The sequence below is a fragment of the Ictalurus furcatus genome, chromosome 6, assembly GCF_023375685.1.
Source record: "Ictalurus furcatus strain D&B chromosome 6, Billie_1.0, whole genome shotgun sequence".
Classification (NCBI taxonomy): Eukaryota; Metazoa; Chordata; class Actinopteri; order Siluriformes; family Ictaluridae; genus Ictalurus; species Ictalurus furcatus.
In genome coordinates, this window is record NC_071260.1 from 17,972,146 (window position 1) to 17,989,657 (window position 17,512).

A 17,512-nucleotide genomic window follows, 5' to 3' on the forward strand; every position below is an offset into this window, starting at 1 on the left:
AAACATAAACCCGGGTCGGAGCGCCCACTCGGGTTTGGTTACGGGAGTGTTAGGAGTCTGTTGGAAGCGGAGAGGGATTGAGGGAAGTTTTCAACCCTGGCATTCAGACGCCATTATAACCCAAGGACTGCCCTCTTCTTTATCCGCATCGACCACCACAAAGAAGGATTTCTCTCGTGGAAAATGCATTCAGATTTCACCCACTGCTGATCATTTCTTCTTCTTCAAAAAAGTGCAAACCCGTCCAAAACTTCTGCCATGTTCTCACTGGACGGTGAGAGTCTGAAGCATCTCTCTCTTGAGGTGAGGAGACTTTATATGCGCCTGAGTTAGCTGATCCTACTAAGGAGAAACTTTCATTCCTTTATATTCAATGTTGCTGGCTAATTTAGCTAACGTCTTTCTTCTCTCTCTCTCTCCCTCTCTCCCTCTCTCCGGGAGACGAGTGCTGGAAATGAAATGAGTAGTTGTGATACTGCTGTTTTCATTAAATGAAATGTTAAAGGATGTTTTCATAATTCATGGAAGAAGAAACAGAAGCGAGCGTAAATCGCGTTTCTTCTCGTCCTGTACAATGGCAGCACAATGTTGCGCTAGGAAGCGACGTTAGCAAAACTGCCTAACTTGCTAACCCATTTATTTATTTATTAGCGTTTTGTAACTGTACGCAAAATGTTTAAACGCTAGCCAGCACTAGATATAGTTTAAATAGGGCATACTGAGTATTTATATCAATAATATACTATGCAGGTTTTACCCAGGTGCTTTTACTGATGCATGAAATGATTTTTGATGCATGGCTTTGTAAGGGGAACCACACAAACACATTAACTTTACCAGAAATGGCAGGATTGGTACTGGGTTTTACTTCCTGAGGTTTTTACGATGATTTAGTAGCTAACAGAGGTCCAGGACCACCAGCTACATCAACCGCCATTATACTGCTACTATGTTACAGGAACCACCGAATATGTCCGTAATTTAAAATGTACATTTAAAGTTACTCTGAATGTTTGCTATTGCTGATTTCATCTGTGCAGTGTATCATTTGATAATGTTTTATAGATTGTAGGATGTTTTACAGAGACGCACAGAAACCACACAGATAAGTATATTTAATATTGTGGCAAGTGTGTAATAACTCTTTAGGATGGAAGAACTATACTTGAAATGACTCAATTGGGGATGTAATTAAACTACAATTTTCAAACCCTGTCCCTGTTGTGAAACTCATACATTTCTCGTTCCCTTTTGGATAACTATTATGTGATATTACATCCAATTGTTTGTTTGTTTGTTTGTTTTTAAGTTCCATCGATATCTGAAATCACACCAAGTTGTTTTGGATGTGTCAGAAGTTTAATGCATCATTGTTGTTGCATGTCACATTGACTGTCTTCTCCTTATAAAATTCGTTTTAGGACAGTTTGAGAACACTTCACCCAAATGTTCATGTGATTGTAAAAATACAGTGTGAGTTTGGCAAACGGATCACGCCAGTTTTACAGTCGCTGTGACCAGTCTGTTGTGGTGATGCAGGAGCTCAGTTTGATTAAGAATGTCCTGTTTATAGGTCAGTCTACATCCATATCTTCACCTACAGTCACTGGCTATGGTTAGTAAAAAAGAAAGATAGAAGAAGGAACAAGAAGTACAAGCTGCAGAACTTTGGTTCCTCTGTGGGGTTGCTGGGCTTATATTGCGGGATAGTGTGGGAATCTTGACAATCCGGGTGAGCCTTGTAGTAGAGCCGCTAATCCAACTGGAGAGGAGTAAGTTCAGGCACCTTACAAGGATGCCCCTGGACAGCTCCCACTAGAGCTGCATTAGACATGTCCCACTGGATGGAGACCCTGAGGTTGACCCAGGAAATGCTGGAGAGATAGCATCACAATTGGCTTGGGACCATCTGGGGATCCCTCAGGAGGAGCTGAAATATTTGGCCAGAGATAAAAGAGAGGTTGTGATGAACTTCTCAGCCTGCTGCCACTACAAACCCACCAGGGATACCAGATGGAAAATGAATGAATGGGGGAATGAATGAGGGGGGGGAAGGAAATATATAAAAAAAAAAAATGATTGAACCCTTGCTTTGTTCCGTGTAAACAACTTGACAGTCTATCCTCATTAAAAGAGGAGCAAAAATCCCCCCCCCCCCAAGTTTAAGTACTTTTACAGGTATCCATCTCATAAGTCTTCTCAACTCCACCATCCCCTCTGATATTGTGTATGTATATGTATGATAATTAGATTTCTGCATCATAAATCTAAAAAAAAGCTTTGAGATACAGGACACATTTGAGATACATTTATCTGGGGACAAATGAGCACTAAATAAACAGAATAATAACACCACTTGGGGTTACAGTAACAAAAGCTGCTTTGTAAAGCCAGTAGTAATCCCTGTGGATTTTTAAATAATTACATTGGCTGGCATCTCAGTGCTGCACTATGAACTCATTAGCTACAGGAATAATTTGGTACTTCCTCTAAATCTGTTGATACTGAATACAGAATGCTCTCAAAGTGTGAGATCTAATCATTGCCCAATTGGTTGTTTTTCCTTTAGGTGCATAACATCCTTCCATGATGAACAGCACCAAGAATGGCACAGCGGTGGAGGGTTCGGGTGCCAGCGGGACAATGGTGCTCGAGTCGGCCTCAATCATAGTTATTGCTTTGCTCATCTGCTTAGGAAATCTGCTTGTTGTTGTGACACTTTATAAGAAGCCCTACCTGCTGACACCTAGCAACAAGTTTGTGTTCAGCCTGACCTTGTCCAACCTGCTTCTGTCAGTGCTCACTCTCCCTTTTGTGGTAGCCAGCTCTCTGCAGCGAGAATGGATGTTTGGGGTGGTGTGGTGCAACTTCACAGCCTTGCTTTATCTGCTTGTTAGTGCCGCTAGCATGCTCACGCTAGGAGCCATTGCCATTGACAGGTGAGTCTGTTTGTCATAATAAATAAATAACAATTTACATTAGAAAAGTCTGGATTCAGTTTATTTGCCAGTAAGTTGAGAAAATCAAATGGAGAAAATCAAATCTTATCTTTGTTCATGTTGTAATTATTTTTTTGAACCAGTGAGTGTATTTTTATTTAATATTTAATTGTCATCAAATGTTAATATTATAAATATAAAATTTTAATGAATTAAATAATATTATTACATTAAATGTATTGTCATTTTAAGTTCAACTCTCTTGATACTACCATCCATTCTTAATCTTTACAGGTACTATGCTGTATTATACCCTATGATCTACCCAATGAAGATCACAGGAAATCGGGCCACAGTGGCCATTGTTTACATTTGGCTTCACTCTTTAGTGGGCTGCCTGCCGCCACTTTTTGGTTGGTCGGCGTTTGAGTTTGATAACTTCAAGTGGACCTGCACAGCAGCCTGGCACAAGGAAGTTGGCTATACATCTTTCTGGGTCACTTGGTGCTGCTTGCTTCCTCTGGCGGCTATGCTAGTGTGCTACAGTGTTATTTTCCGTGTAGCTCGTATCAAAGCACGTAAGGTGTATTGTGGGACTGTGGTGGTTGCCCAGGAGGAGTCTGGCATGCAGAAGAATGGTCGCAAGAACTCCAACACCTCCACCTCTTCTAACAGCAGCCGCAAGAGCCTCATATACTCAGGCAACCAGTGCAAAGCTTTCATCACCATCCTGGTGGTGATGGGGACATTCTTGGCTACCTGGGGGCCCTATGTGGTAGTGATTGGAACTGAGGCATTGTGGGGAAAAGGTAGTGTTTCTCCACAGGTGGAGACTCTAGCATCCTGGCTGTCTTTTACCAGTGCAGCATGCCACCCATTAATCTATGGACTATGGAACAAAACCGTGCGTAAGGAGCTGCTGGGTATGTGCTTCGGGGACCGCTACTACCGAGAGTCATTCGTCACACGTCACAGGACGTCACGACTCTTCAGCATCTCAAACCGGATCACTGGTTAGTCCCTAGAGATGAATAGAGCTTGTGCATGTGTTGCATTCTTCTCAGTGTTGTGATGTGTTTAAATGCCCTGAAGTGTAGAAAGCCTAAACTTGCTAATTGTCATAATTAAATGTATCCTTCAGATCTGGGGATGTCTCCACACCTGACAGCAATGCTAGTTGGAGGAGGGCAACTCTTAAGGCCTGGCAGTAGCACTGGTGATACTGGGTTCAGTTATACTCAAGACTCAGGTATGTATGTGCAACACGCAGAGACTGCACTTGCCCACAATTCTCATAGTGATTACAGACAAAGGAACTTTTCTCCAATCACAACCAAATATTTTGGAAAACACTTAAAGGCAATGATTACTGGTGATTTTTTTTTTTTTTTTTTTTTTTTACTGTAAATAGCACAAATATATCGGCCTGTGCAGTGTATAAATAGCTTTGAAATATTATATAATATATAATGCAGACGATTATGCCATTCAACATTTAAGGTATCCTAACTGTTTTCTCCTTCAGCTACAGACATCATGCTACTGGATAACTACTCATCTGACACTTCGCATTTCACACACTGCAATAGCTTTAAAAGAAGAAGCTCCGTCACATTTGAGGACCAAGTAGAACAACCTCGTAAAAGTATTTGAACCCTTTTTGCTTTTGTATCAGCAAAAAATCAATAGGGCAAACCAGTCTCTCATTAAGTTCCTTAATAATAGCATTTATATACTGTATAGCAACATTGAGAAACCATGTGTATTTGTTGCAAGTTATGTCTTACCCATAATTACATCTTTATCCAGGTGACTTCCCAACAGTCCAAGTTACTGCCGATGTCCATAAGTCCCTTGACAGCTTTGCATACTGTCTGGCAAAGGTCATAGAGAATGATGCCAAGCTGCAGCTGTTTGGGGAGAGCACGCCAATTCCTAGCAGTTTATTGATAGCACGCAACACACAGAGAGGACCACGGTATCTAGATGGACAGAGACTTAGAATGGAGAGCATTGATGAAGGAATAGTCAAAGATGATGAAGATGAAGAAAATGTCCATGATGGATTTGTCTGATGGTATATACACTGCACTTTAAGTGTACACTGTGCACTATGCTGCCTTGTTTGGTACAGAGTCTTATTAAGGTACTCAACCATCCATTTAAAAATGTGGGTTATTATTTATGTAATTGATAAATATAGGAACCATGAGCTGGTTAAAGACTTGCATAAAGGAGACTGAGACCTGTGTGGACAAAGTTAAATGTACTGTAATGGAGATGCCCCTTTATAGCAAAATGGGGGGAGAGATTTGTTTGTATTGTTTTAAGATAACTAAGCTGTGTTTGTGCACAGGCGGCACGTAAAATAGGTACAACTTAGACAGTTGTAATCAGTACTTTGTCAAGGTGCCTTTTTTTGTTGTTTGTTTTTGTTTTTTTTTTTTGCAAGGAAGCCATAACCACTATATTGAGTACCTGTGATGTCTGTGGGGAATAATTAGTGCTGGGAGCCTTAAATATTATTCTATACATGTTTTCCTTTGTATAATTTACTTTGTATGAAGATGGTGGGTTTTAAAACAAAGGAATCTTGTATTCCTGTTTTATGCTGAGAAAGTTAGTCTGGTGGCAGTATGCCATGATGTTTCTAATGTAAAAAACAGTTAACGTGGTGCATTATAATCAGTATTATGAGCAGTTGTTTATATGCTAGTATTCATTCTCAATCCACGAGGCTTATCCAGCTCTGCCTCCTGTGACGTGATGTCTTTGTTGAAACAGGCTGGGACTCATTGCATTAGGAACTTCTCCAGTAGTATTGAGATGCAAGAACAGCAATGTTGTGTCTTTATTAGTACAGTTGCACTTAAATGATATGTGCTGTCTTGAGGTAAGGTTCCTTTTCTCCTGCTACTGTTAGAATAAGGAAACTGTTCCACTGACCTGCAAATTGTCCAATTGAACAAAGAATAGTTTACAATTTAGTCTGAGAATTCCTGTGGAATGTTTTATACCAAAAGTCAATATTAATTGTGCTGTATACTGTCATGGTTAAAAAGCTATAAAAAAAATACCATAAAACACAAACTACAGGGATTTCTTGTATTGGTTTATTACAATCCCAAAGACTGAGTATCTGTTTGTATATATTCAATCGTTTAAAAGCTACTATTCCGTGTCCATAATGATCACAGCACAATAATGAATAAATATTAATATTTTCCTCTAGACCGGTGTACTTTAAATGTACCTAAACCTCTCATGATTCTGAAACTGATGGTGAACAGGAGACATGTTCACATTCCTGAATGGTGTGAAATGACTGGTTTAAAGCAAAATGGGGAATGGAGTGTTGAGGGAGAGCCATTTTGTCTGATTCCCTGTAATCAGTTAGCTTTTAGCAGTGCACTCTGGCTACCAGCTGCCAAAACAAATACCATCGGTCCTATTAGCAGAGAAACACTTTTAGCATTGCTCTGCTATCTATCAGAGGAGAACCACTTGAAAAGACAGCAGTGGGCTGAACCTTTCAATCAAAGGTTTTCTTTAAAAACCTACCCACTCATATAATTTTCATATCCAGTGCGCATCAACAAATCCATGCAGTGTTTCTCATTTGAAACCTATATATTTGATTCTATTAGAGGTGCCTGGAAGAACAAACAAACAAACAAATGAGGAAATCATATTTTAAAAAGCAATGTAGTCTAGACAAACCACTCAAGGAAAATTGACAATACAATAATGTAGCAACCCTTTTTTACGGAACATAAACTTAAAGCATGATTTTATGTGACATGCATAACTCCAGGTCTACAAAACTAGAAAATTACACACACACACACACACACACACACACACACACACACACACACACAAACACTGTTCGAATCGAGACCTTTTGCACAACAGAAATATTGCATTTAAATATTCTCAAGCACCCATCATCTAGCTACCTCTGTCACATTTTATATATTATTTATATATTTTTTATATACTGCAATTTATTCATCTTTCCTCACACTCGCATATGATTTACTCCCATGTGAAGTAATCAGTAGAATAGTCATCTTTTTAAAAAAGGAATACTACAAATGGATCTAACAAGGTAATATTCTACACAGCCTGTACAAATCTCAAATATTCAACTGTTTTAAAGCAAATGATGCTGATCGATTGTGGTGAGGGGAGGAGGGTAGAATCTCAGCAGAGCTACTACTCATCTTCGTTCTCTTGTCCAGAACCCTCGGATCGGTCTGGGAGTTAAAAGGAGAGACAAAAAGTAAAATAAACATCCTGTTTCTCAACTACCTAAACCATGCTAAGTTATGAACTGGTCTAATTTGATTTGTCCATTTGTATTTTCATATTGTAATGGTATTAAACATCACTCTTAGGGCTGATTTATACATCTGCGTGTGCGTCAGGGTGTCATGAGCGGATGCTTGAGTATTTCTACCTGCAATTAATGAGTGTGTGTCCACTAGAAGCAGTGTATTTAAGTTCAATTTAACTAATGTTTAAATCCACATCACTAAATGACAGATGCTTTAGTTTTATTTTTCATTGACTTGCTGTGGTTTACAACCCATGGCAAAAATATGGAATCACCACACTCAGATGATATTCACCTGGCTTTTTTTTTTACTTCACAGCAAATAAACAAATCTCAGATATTTATTTATTTATTGTGTTTATTAATTTGTGTTTAATAGCAGAACATTCTGGCTTCATGAAACACATCTCTAACAAATTAAATGAAATTATTTTAATTAATGCCATATATTTTATCCCCAGATCAAGTAGAGGGGGAAAATGATGGAATCACCTTTAATTTGCATTTCTAAAACAAATACTAGAACAAGTCTAAAAATGCTAATTAGTCTGCAGTTAAAAGAGAGTGCTTACAGACTACAGCCTTGGACTTTTTGAAAGTAAACATGGCCCCAACGAGAGATCTGTCAATTGAAAAAATGGAAAGGATTATAAAACTCCTTCAAGAAGGAAATCAAACACGGAGTGTGGCAAAAGATGATGTTCCCAGTCAGCTGTGTTTAAAATTTGGTTCAAGTATAAACAAAATGGGAAGGTTATAAAAGGAAAACATACGGGTAGATCAAGGACGATGGCAAATATCAAGACAGAAAACTCAAAGCAATATGCCTTGAAAATAAAAATAAAAAATACACAACAAAACAAATGAAAAACAAATGGTTAGAAACGAGTCAACGCTTGTGACAGAACTGTAAGAAATGGGCTGAATGAAATTAACGTTTACCTGAATGGATTTACATATAGAAAAGCCAAACAAAAACCAGCACTAACACTTAAACAGAAGAAAACAAGGCTACAGTGGGCAATCATGGCGTGTGAATGACTGGATGAAAGTGATTTTCAGTGATGAATCACAAAGCTGCATTGGCCAAGGAGATGATGCTGGAACTTTTGTCTGGTGACGTTCTAATGAAACATATAAAGATGACTGCCTGAAGAAAACAATCAAATTTCCCCACTCACTTATGATATGGGGTTGTTATTATCATTAGGTAAATGACCAGGGGAGACCTCAACAGTCAATGTACATTGAAGTTTTAGACACTTTCCTCATTCCACTGATAGAAAATAGGTTTCGTGATGAAGTCATTTTTCAAGATTATAATGCATCTTGCCACAGAGCAAAGAGTGTTAAAGATTTTCTTCAGGAAATGCAGATCAACTTAAATGACATGGCCAGCAAACAGTCCGGATCTCAATCCCATTGAAAATTTATGGTGGAAATTAAAAAAATGGTCCATGACGAGGCTCCATCCTGCAAAGCTGATCTGTCAACTGCTATTCAAGAAAGCTGGAATCAGCTTGATGGAGAATATTGTTTTTCATTAGTGAAGTCCATGCTTCAAAGAATTCAGGCCATCATAAAAGCCAGACGAGAGCAACAAAGTACTAATTGTGATTTTTTTGTTGTTGATAATTCAATAATTTTTTCTTCTATTTAATCTGGAAAGAAATATGCCATTAATTAAAACTATTTAATTTCATTTGTTCGAGGTTTCATGAAGCCAGAATGTTCAGCTATTAAACAAAAATTGTTTTGTGCCATATCTGTGATTTGTTTATTTGCTACGAAGTTAAAAAGCCGAGTGAGCATCCTTTGAGTGTATCGATTACATAATTTTTGCCAGGGGTTGTACATCACCTACACTGTGTGCTTATTGATAGTCCATTAGAAGAAAGAGAAAGTGAATGATTCTGTAGGATTAAACTGGCCATTATAATGAACTTCAGCCAGTATATAGCCTCATACTTAATATAATATATATTAACACAATATCATGATTGTAGTTTTCTGTAAATAAATCCATTACATAAAAATGTGATCACATCACCATGTGTGAAGCAAACGTGTGTGAAACACAGGGGAAAACTAGCTTCTGTTCATTTATACTCACTGTTCAGTGCAATCATAGAGGGGAAGTTTTTATTAAAGACACCAATCTGAGAAACTAACAAAGTTAATATTTAAATGGAAAGTACTGAATGCAATGTGGGAAAATGTTATTATTTTATAATTTAATGTTAACACTTCAGATGTACTTTTAACAGTATTACTCTGATTGATGATAAACATTATTAATATGAATTTGATTACACCTGCAGAAGAAATGTCACAACGTCTAATCAAACTGTTTCCATCTACATAATTGTCACGCCTCTCCACCATCCAATCAGTGTTCCGCTGACGCACCGAAAATATACATAAGGAGGACTGCAGGCTAGCACGCCTCTGTGCCACGTTTACCCATGATCCGCCTCGCTACGTCTCGATGCAAAGACACAAATACCCATCAATGCAGGACTACAAATCAGGCTTTAGACTCCAAAACTGGAACCTGAGAAACAGACACTCTGGACAGCAGTTGTACTCCAAATAGTGTGGAATGTGAAGTTCACCTGTTCGGAGGTGATTGAGTGAGGCCAGCATTCGGAGCATGAAGGAGGCAGGAACAGTAATGGTGTTTCTCGTTTCTTCCAGCATCAGTTCATTACGAGCTATCACCTACAACAGAATATACCACATATAAAGGATCCCTGCTACAGTGAGTAGTTAACTGACCAGTAGAGTTTCTCTATTGCATATTAAATTGATTAAAGCAGGATCATAATACAGTATATAAAACTCTTATGCATCTTATGTATTATTGGCCAAGTGGCACTTTTGTTCAGTGATGCACTAACAGCAACCTGAAAGGGAGACTCAGATTTCTGAATGTTGCTGAGGGTTAACCTCTCATATAAGAGGGCTTTGTTACAGCAGCTTGGAATCTTAACTATGTTCAGCTGTTCCATTAGTTTATGTCTCAGGCACAGAGCCAAGGAAGTCCCTCGCATTCCTTATCCTAATATGACATCACCTCCGCCTGTTAATCTGGACCATACAGAGGTGTGTCAAGCTCTGCTGCCCTCTAGTGCACCTATAAATAGGACATCTAGGCCCACATATATTGCAGAATACAAATTCTTATATCTCTAGCACGTCCCATCGTCTTTTAGGCCTTCATTTTTTTTCTTGGTGCTCTGGTTTAGAAAACAATCAGCAAAGGAGCTTTACTGTACCTCTTCAGCAAGGTCTCTGTTAAACGAAGGTGACTGCTCAAGTGGGGACCAGATTTTGATGTCATAGTCAATTCCAGACGAAGCAAGAACTGGCAAAAGACAAAGTAGCTATAACATAGATTTCTTTACTGATTTTCTCCTCGCCCGTGTTCAAAAGAGCATTGTGATACTCACTTGGGTCGTAAGGGTGAGGCTGCAGACAGTTAACTACATGATTATCAGCCTCCAGAAGCATCAGGTGCTCTCCTGTATGTCTGTCCCAGATGAAAATATGGCCACAGTCTGAGCCACTCATTACAAAGTTATTTCCCCAGAAACAAGACTCCTTTATCTGTATTCACAAAGATAAAGAAAAGATAGTTAACTTACGATTGATAAGATACTGCTGGCAATTATTAGTTCTTCTTGCACAGCACTGTACAGCTGCACACCATGGTCCTGGAGTTACGGTGGCCCTTGTACATCATTTTGACTGCAGGGCGTCTGATGTTCTTGGTCTCGCTCTCCTCCATCTCACGCCTTTCCTTTCTCCTGCGCAAGAGTTCCTGGATACGGGCTGCTGCTGAGCGTCTGGACAGAGAATTAAATATAGACTTCATTGACATCATGAGGGCTAGCGGCATTCTGACTGCATTTACACAATAACAAAGGCAAAATTGGCTGTCAATTTTAAATAAGTTGTGACGTATTTTCACATTATTGTGACAAAAACAATGCAATAGTGATTAAATAAATGCTCTTTATGCCCATGCTGTAGAAGTATTGCTGTTCACTGTACCAAATGCAGTGATTACAAGAATACTTGATAAGACACGAGGCTCATTTCCAAACACATGCATTCCACTCATTTGCCAGGTTAGTCACTGACTGAAGTGCCATTAAAATCCACCCACACATTTTTGTAACACACTCGAGCAAATAAGGTGACAAGTTAGTCCCTGTGAAAAGCATTTGTAATTCCACTCCACCATGAACACATTTTCAAGGTTAATATATGTGAGAAAAAAAAAAAAAATCAACAAACTGTTTACTTCTTGAAGCTAGATTATTTTAGAAATGAGCTCATCACAATACCTGATCATCCTATCACCTATTGCAGAGCCTCTGAAATTAAACCTAATGAGAAAAACAACTTCAGACTCTTTTCTAAAATGCATACATTTCCTTAGTTCGACATTTATTTCTTAGGTGTACTATGTTGAAACAAATAATATATCTAAATGTAAAATGTGGAAAAAAATACATGACTTCTTATACATATTGTAGACATTATATGTATTAAGGGTAGTCTGGACTTTATTATAATTCCTTCACAGCAGCAGCTCTACAAGAATTATACTTCACCCAAGTTTTGAGTACTAAAAGCCCATACCTTTGTCCCTGACCTCCTCTGTACCTGGCTGAGGGGATGAGAATCGGGTCATCATCGCTGTCATCTGAGTCCTGGTTACTGCGTGAGGGTTGAGTGGAACCCTGAGTGCCTTCCACACCTGGTTCAGTCCTCTTGCAACCTTCTGCTGCTGCTGCTGGATTCTCTGAAAAGGCTGTGCCTTGCAGCAATGTGCTTCCCTGAGAGCTTCCCGAGGCCCTCTCAGTGCCACTCTCTGAGCTCCCACTCGCCTCTGGCACTGACTCTCCTAATGCTGCAGAGGAGGAGCAGTGGCAAATATGGTGATCATGCTAGTTCATGGTTCCAGGAGGAACAAGAGGACAGTAGTTAGTCTTAAACAGAAGATTTTATTAATTTGGACTAATGTTGTTGTTGCTGAAATAATGGCTCACCCTGTTCTGGATTTAATGCTGCAGGCCCCTGATTCTCCCTTGCTTGAGCAGGCCTTTGTCCTCCACCACCAGTTCTGGAGCCAGATGCTAGATTACTCCTGCACATTGATGCAAAGACATATTTAATTGACTCTTGGCTCTGTGGGAAATACTGTGGCAAAACAAAGTAATTAGAAAATTGTTTAAGGCTCATGTTAGCATACAGTACAAATACTGTATGGCAAAACCTGCTCTTTGTTTTGGTTATTTTCAAACTGTTATTCTATTGATTTTAGACTGCTGTAGGATTTCATTTTTAATGCTGTGAAATTCTTGTGTTTACAATGTTTACAAGAGAGGTACTTGTTTCCTTTTTCAGCCCGAAACTATAAGGGACACTCGGTGAGATGTGTCTGGTGCTGATCTGATCGCTCACCATTCATCGGTGAAGTCTAATTTGATGGTGCTGGTGGTGGTGCCCTCCGTACTGTAATGCAGGCTCAGGACAGGCTCAGGTGTGCCTGTTGCTGTAGCCACTCGCCCAGTGCCAGAGCCCACTCCTCCTGTCCCACTGCCACTGCCAGCTCCACCTTCTGCAGCTGGACTTGAAGAGCAGGCTCCACGGTCATCTTCAACAGCATGAGTGGAGGAGGTGGCTTCACTGCCAGCTTCAGCAGCAGGAATTGAGGAGCAGGTTCCAGTGCCATCTTCTGCACAAGCCTGGCTGATACTTGCTTCAGTGCTTCCTGAAACAGAGAAAGAGAGACCAAAGACAAATAGAAACATGGTCTAAGAACAGCTGAAATCTCTTCAGAACTGCAGCTATGAATGTGAACAACACTAAGATTAAATAATCTGAGGGATGAATTTGCTGATTTGGACATAACAGATAATCAAAGCAGTCATTTGATTCTGAAAGTGACAGCACCATCACCCTGGAAACAGTTTGGAAGGGAGAACAGAGCAAAGCATGACACTTGGTATTAAAGACATTATTTACTGTAAAGACATTATTGGCATTGCGTCAACATATATAATACAAACCTCACACTTCATGGTAACGTGATGCAAGATGTGTGAAGAGAGCAAAGTTACACCACTAGAATGATCAGTTTGCATTTCAACACAACATAACAATAGCCTCAAGCCACAAGCAGAGGGAAAACTGAGGATTCAGTTGGTGAAGAAGAAAGTAAGAACAAGTTAACTACTGTGAGCATGGTTTACTGGTAAAGCCTTTAACCAATACAACCAGAGTGCAATTTAGGAGGGGAACTCACTGAGCAAAAGGAAACATTCTTTAAACATCATGGCAAGGTTAAAAGTACAATCATCAACTGGCACAATCAGCATAAGCTCACCAGCTATGAAGAAGTACATCAAGTCTTAAGAGCATAAGCATCCCCAAATACATTTTAATTTTAAAAACTAAAAAAATTTAACTGCTTGAACTAACCAGACTACATTTTAAGGCTGTAAAAAAAAAAAAAAAAAAGTTTCGTAGTGATGACAAGAAACCTTAACCCGGGCATTTAACATAGAATTTAAGGTTAAAGACAATGTTTGCCAACCTGCCGCACTTACATTTCAATTCAAATACATGTATTGTTAACCCCCTGCGCCTTGCTTATCTGTGTGTTGTGTCTTAGGTGAACATCCGTTCATACAGTCCACCAGCCCAGTGAATTCTCAATAAGATCACATATTACTCATACTAGGTCTCCCTCGTGTTTATTTCATGTATATTTTACATACAACAAAAAACACAGGACAATTTAATCTTTCAGCTGAGCCATTACTTTCAAAATGGCTTTCAATAGAACAGCTAGCATCTACTAAAAAGTGATGGATTTTAAGGACCTGTCCATTGACTTATGATGCTGGTGCCATAGAAAGAAAAGACACTGCTGTCCCAATGTGACAAAAAGTGCATGGGGACAGAAAAAAGACAGCTAAATTAAGGGAATGAAAGGAAGGGAAGAATGGCGGAAGAGGGGAAGTGACGCACCAGGCTGCTCATCCAGAGTCATGGATCCAAGCTGTTTGTTTACCGCAGACGAAGGAGAATCTGTAACACAAACAAAATGTACTGAATAAGCAAATAGTAAAAAGAAATGAGCAAAGAAACGATGAACCCGGGGCCGATACTACAGGTCTACTACACAGCCATCATACTGCAGCACAAGCAGAATCCAAATGATAAGAAAGAAGTGTCCTGCATAAAAACAGCTACTAAGTCCAAAGTAAATGCTTAATCACTAATGCCATTCACAGCTTAGGATATGAAGCTTGACAGCAGGTCATCAGTTGATGTCTAGAAGGAAGCCCTTAGTAGAGTCAGAACAATGTACACTGATATAGCGCAATTAGTTTTCATGCCTAATATGTAATGCTAAAAGACAGCTTCATCTCGCATGTTAAAGACTAAAATGTATAAAAGTAACAAAATAACAGGAGCTGTAATGCTCATTACTGACATTTTAATATCCACATTTTACTCTCGATGCAGTTTTGTAAGTCATATCTTGCAGTTCCAATACTATAATTTCCATATTTCCACTTCAGGAAAACAGCGTGTGAATTTAATAGAAACCTCACACACCAAACGAGATTCACAGATACCCTTTATATAAAAACCACCTTCCACCTCAATTCTGACTGCATAAAATCAGCCACACAACTTGCCAGCTTCCACAATAATGTCCATTTAGGCCAACCATAGCAGAGCCACTGCTGAACGGGAGGACACACGGATGACCTTTATAATACTTATTAACTGATTTATTCCCATTCCAATCAATTTACTTCTGCTCTCTGGGTTTATTCACATGAACTGCAGCTCTACCACAAAATCCTTACTGAAGCACTTAAGTCAGCAATAAAGAACAAATTGTATTATTAGTGCACAATTTGATCTCTAGTTATTGCACCCATATATTTCCGGCCAGCTGAGTGGTGGTGGTGTTATGTTCTAAGCTTAGCGCAACTGCATCTCAGAGACTTCCATCAATCGCTCCGGGCCATACGCAATTTAATTTAACCTGCACTCAAGCAGCAGACTGAAGCCATATTCTTGTGAAAGGAATGGATGGTATCTGAGGCTCGACTCGGTTTATTTGAGGTGAAATCTTGTCACACCAGGAGCTTGTAAATGATTGAAGTGCATTAGGGATCACCTGAAAAAAAAAAAAAAACATCCATCTTGGCCTACCCCAAGGAGCTACATACAACAGGCAGTGAAATACCGGATAAGGAAATAAATATAAGTGGTTACACTCTGTTTAGATGTGACCGCCCGAGAAAGAGAGGTGGAATGTAATTTATGTAATTAATAAATTTCACACCAGGGTGATAACTGCATCTTATCGATTAGCAAGATGTTTGAGTTTTTAGCTTTAAAAATGGAGCTTTCTAAAGAAGTTCATCTGACATCTGGTTGGTTGGTTGTTATAGGCATCCATCAGAAAATCTGAATCTGCTTTATTACAACAGCATCTTTCAAAAATTGATTTTAATGAAGTATTATTCGTTGGTGATTTTAACGGGAACTGGTTATACCCTGTTTCAAACAATTTAAAAATCTTTTTTTGGATATCTTTAACTTAACACAGCTGATTCAAAGTCCCGCTTCAGTAAATTTTACATGATCAGATAAATCAACTTTATTAGATCTTTGTTGAGTAATACACCCCACAAATATACTGATATACAGTATCTCACAAAAATGATTACACCCCTCACATTTTTGTAAATATTTGATTATATCTTTTCATGTGATAACACTGACAACACTGAAGAAATGACACTTTGCTACAATGTAAAGTAGTGAGTGTACAGCTTGTATAACAGTGTAAATTTGCTGTCCCCTCAAAATAACTCAACACACAGCAATTAATGTCTAAACTGCTGGCAACAAAAGTGAGTACACCCCTAAGTGAAAATGTCCAAACTGGGCCCAATTATCCATTTTCCCTCCCCGGTGTCATGTGACTTGTTAGTGTTACAAGGTCTCAGGTGTGAATGGGGAGCAGGTGTGTTAAATTTGGTGTCATCACTCTCACACTCCCTCATACTGGTCACTGGAAGTTCAACATGGCACCTCATGGCAAAGAACTCTCTGAGGATCTGAAAAAAAGAATTGTTGCTCTACATAAAGATGGCCTAGGCTATAAGAAGATGGCCAAGACCCTGACACTGAGCTGCAGCACGGTGGCCAAGATCATACAGCGGTTTAACAGGAGAGGTTCCACTCAGAACAGGCCTTACCATGGTCGACCAAAGAAGTTGTGTGCAAGTGCTCAGCGTCATATCCAGAGGTTGTCTTTGGGAAATAGACGTATGAGTGCTGCCAACATTGCTGCAGAGGTTGAAGGGGTGGGAGGTCAGCCTGTCAGTGCTCAGACCATACGCCGCACACTGCATCAAACTGGTCTACATGGCTGTCGTTCCAGAAGGACGCCTCGTCTAAAGATGATGCACAAGAAAGCCCGCAAACAGTTTGCTGAAGACAAGCAGACTAAGGACATGGATTACTGGAACCATGTCCTGTGGTCTGATGAGACCAAGATAAACTTATTTGGTTCAGATGGTATCAAGCGTGTGTGGCAGCAACCAGGTGAGGAGTACAAAGACAAGTGTGTCTTGCCTACAGTCAAGCATGGTGGTGGGAGTGTCATGGTCTGGGGCTGCATGAGTGCTGCAGTCACTGGGGAGCTACAGTTCATTGAGGGAACCATGAATGCCAACATGTACTGTGACATACTGAAGCAGAGCATGATCCCCTCCCTTCAGAGACTGGGCCGCAGGGCAGTATTCCTGCATGATAACGACCCCAAACACACCTCCAAGATGACCACTGCCTTGCTAAAGAAGCTGAGGGTGAAGGTGATGGACTGGCCAAGCATGTCTCCAGACCTAAACCCTATTGACTATCTGTGGGGCATCCTCAAACGGAAGGTGGAGGAGCACAAGGTCTCTAACATCCACCAGCTCTGTGATGAGGACTCCAGTGGCAACCTGTGAAGCTCTGGTGAACTCCATGCCCAAGAGGGTTAAGGCAGTGCTGGAAAATAATGGTGGCCACACAAAATATTGACACTTTGGGCCCAATTTGGACATTTTCATTTAGGGGTGTACTCACTTTTGTTGCCAGCGGTTTAGACATTAATGGCTGTGTGTTGTGAGGGATACCAAAC

At 39.8% G+C, this 17,512-nt stretch overlaps 2 protein-coding genes across 6 annotated transcripts in view; one reads left to right on the top strand and one right to left on the bottom strand.

Annotated features, from left to right (window-relative positions):
• Positions 1-217: 217 nt before the first annotated feature.
• Positions 218-5,938, top strand: gpr161a (G protein-coupled receptor 161a). The gene is made up of 6 exons (XM_053626842.1): positions 218-303; positions 2,570-2,939; positions 3,234-3,952; positions 4,081-4,188; positions 4,465-4,584; positions 4,749-5,938. The coding sequence occupies exons 2-6, from the start codon at positions 2,587-2,589 to the stop codon at positions 5,012-5,014; spliced, it is 1,566 nt and encodes a 521-aa protein (XP_053482817.1). The 5' UTR covers positions 218-303; positions 2,570-2,586; the 3' UTR covers positions 5,015-5,938.
• Positions 5,939-6,617: 679 nt separating this feature from the next.
• dcaf6 (ddb1 and cul4 associated factor 6) overlaps positions 6,618-17,512 on the bottom strand; it is a 38,212-nt gene continuing 27,317 nt past the window's right edge. For 2 of the 5 annotated variants that reach the window (XM_053626837.1, XM_053626841.1), the window contains 10 exons: positions 14,326-14,385; positions 12,754-13,063; positions 12,339-12,436; positions 11,929-12,199; positions 11,631-11,672; positions 10,988-11,126; positions 10,731-10,887; positions 10,557-10,645; positions 9,894-9,999; positions 6,618-7,198 (listed from right to left, as the gene is read on the bottom strand). In XM_053626837.1, the coding sequence (XP_053482812.1) occupies positions 7,158-7,198; positions 9,894-9,999; positions 10,557-10,645; positions 10,731-10,887; positions 10,988-11,126; positions 11,631-11,672; positions 11,929-12,199; positions 12,339-12,436; positions 12,754-13,063; positions 14,326-14,385 (1,313 nt within the window). In that variant the 3' untranslated portion in view covers positions 6,618-7,157. The remainder of the gene's footprint in view (positions 7,199-9,893; positions 10,000-10,556; positions 10,646-10,730; positions 10,888-10,987; positions 11,127-11,630; positions 11,673-11,928; positions 12,200-12,338; positions 12,437-12,753; positions 13,064-14,325; positions 14,386-17,512) is intronic. The other 3 variants (XM_053626838.1, XM_053626840.1, XM_053626839.1) reach the window with 3 other exon arrangements.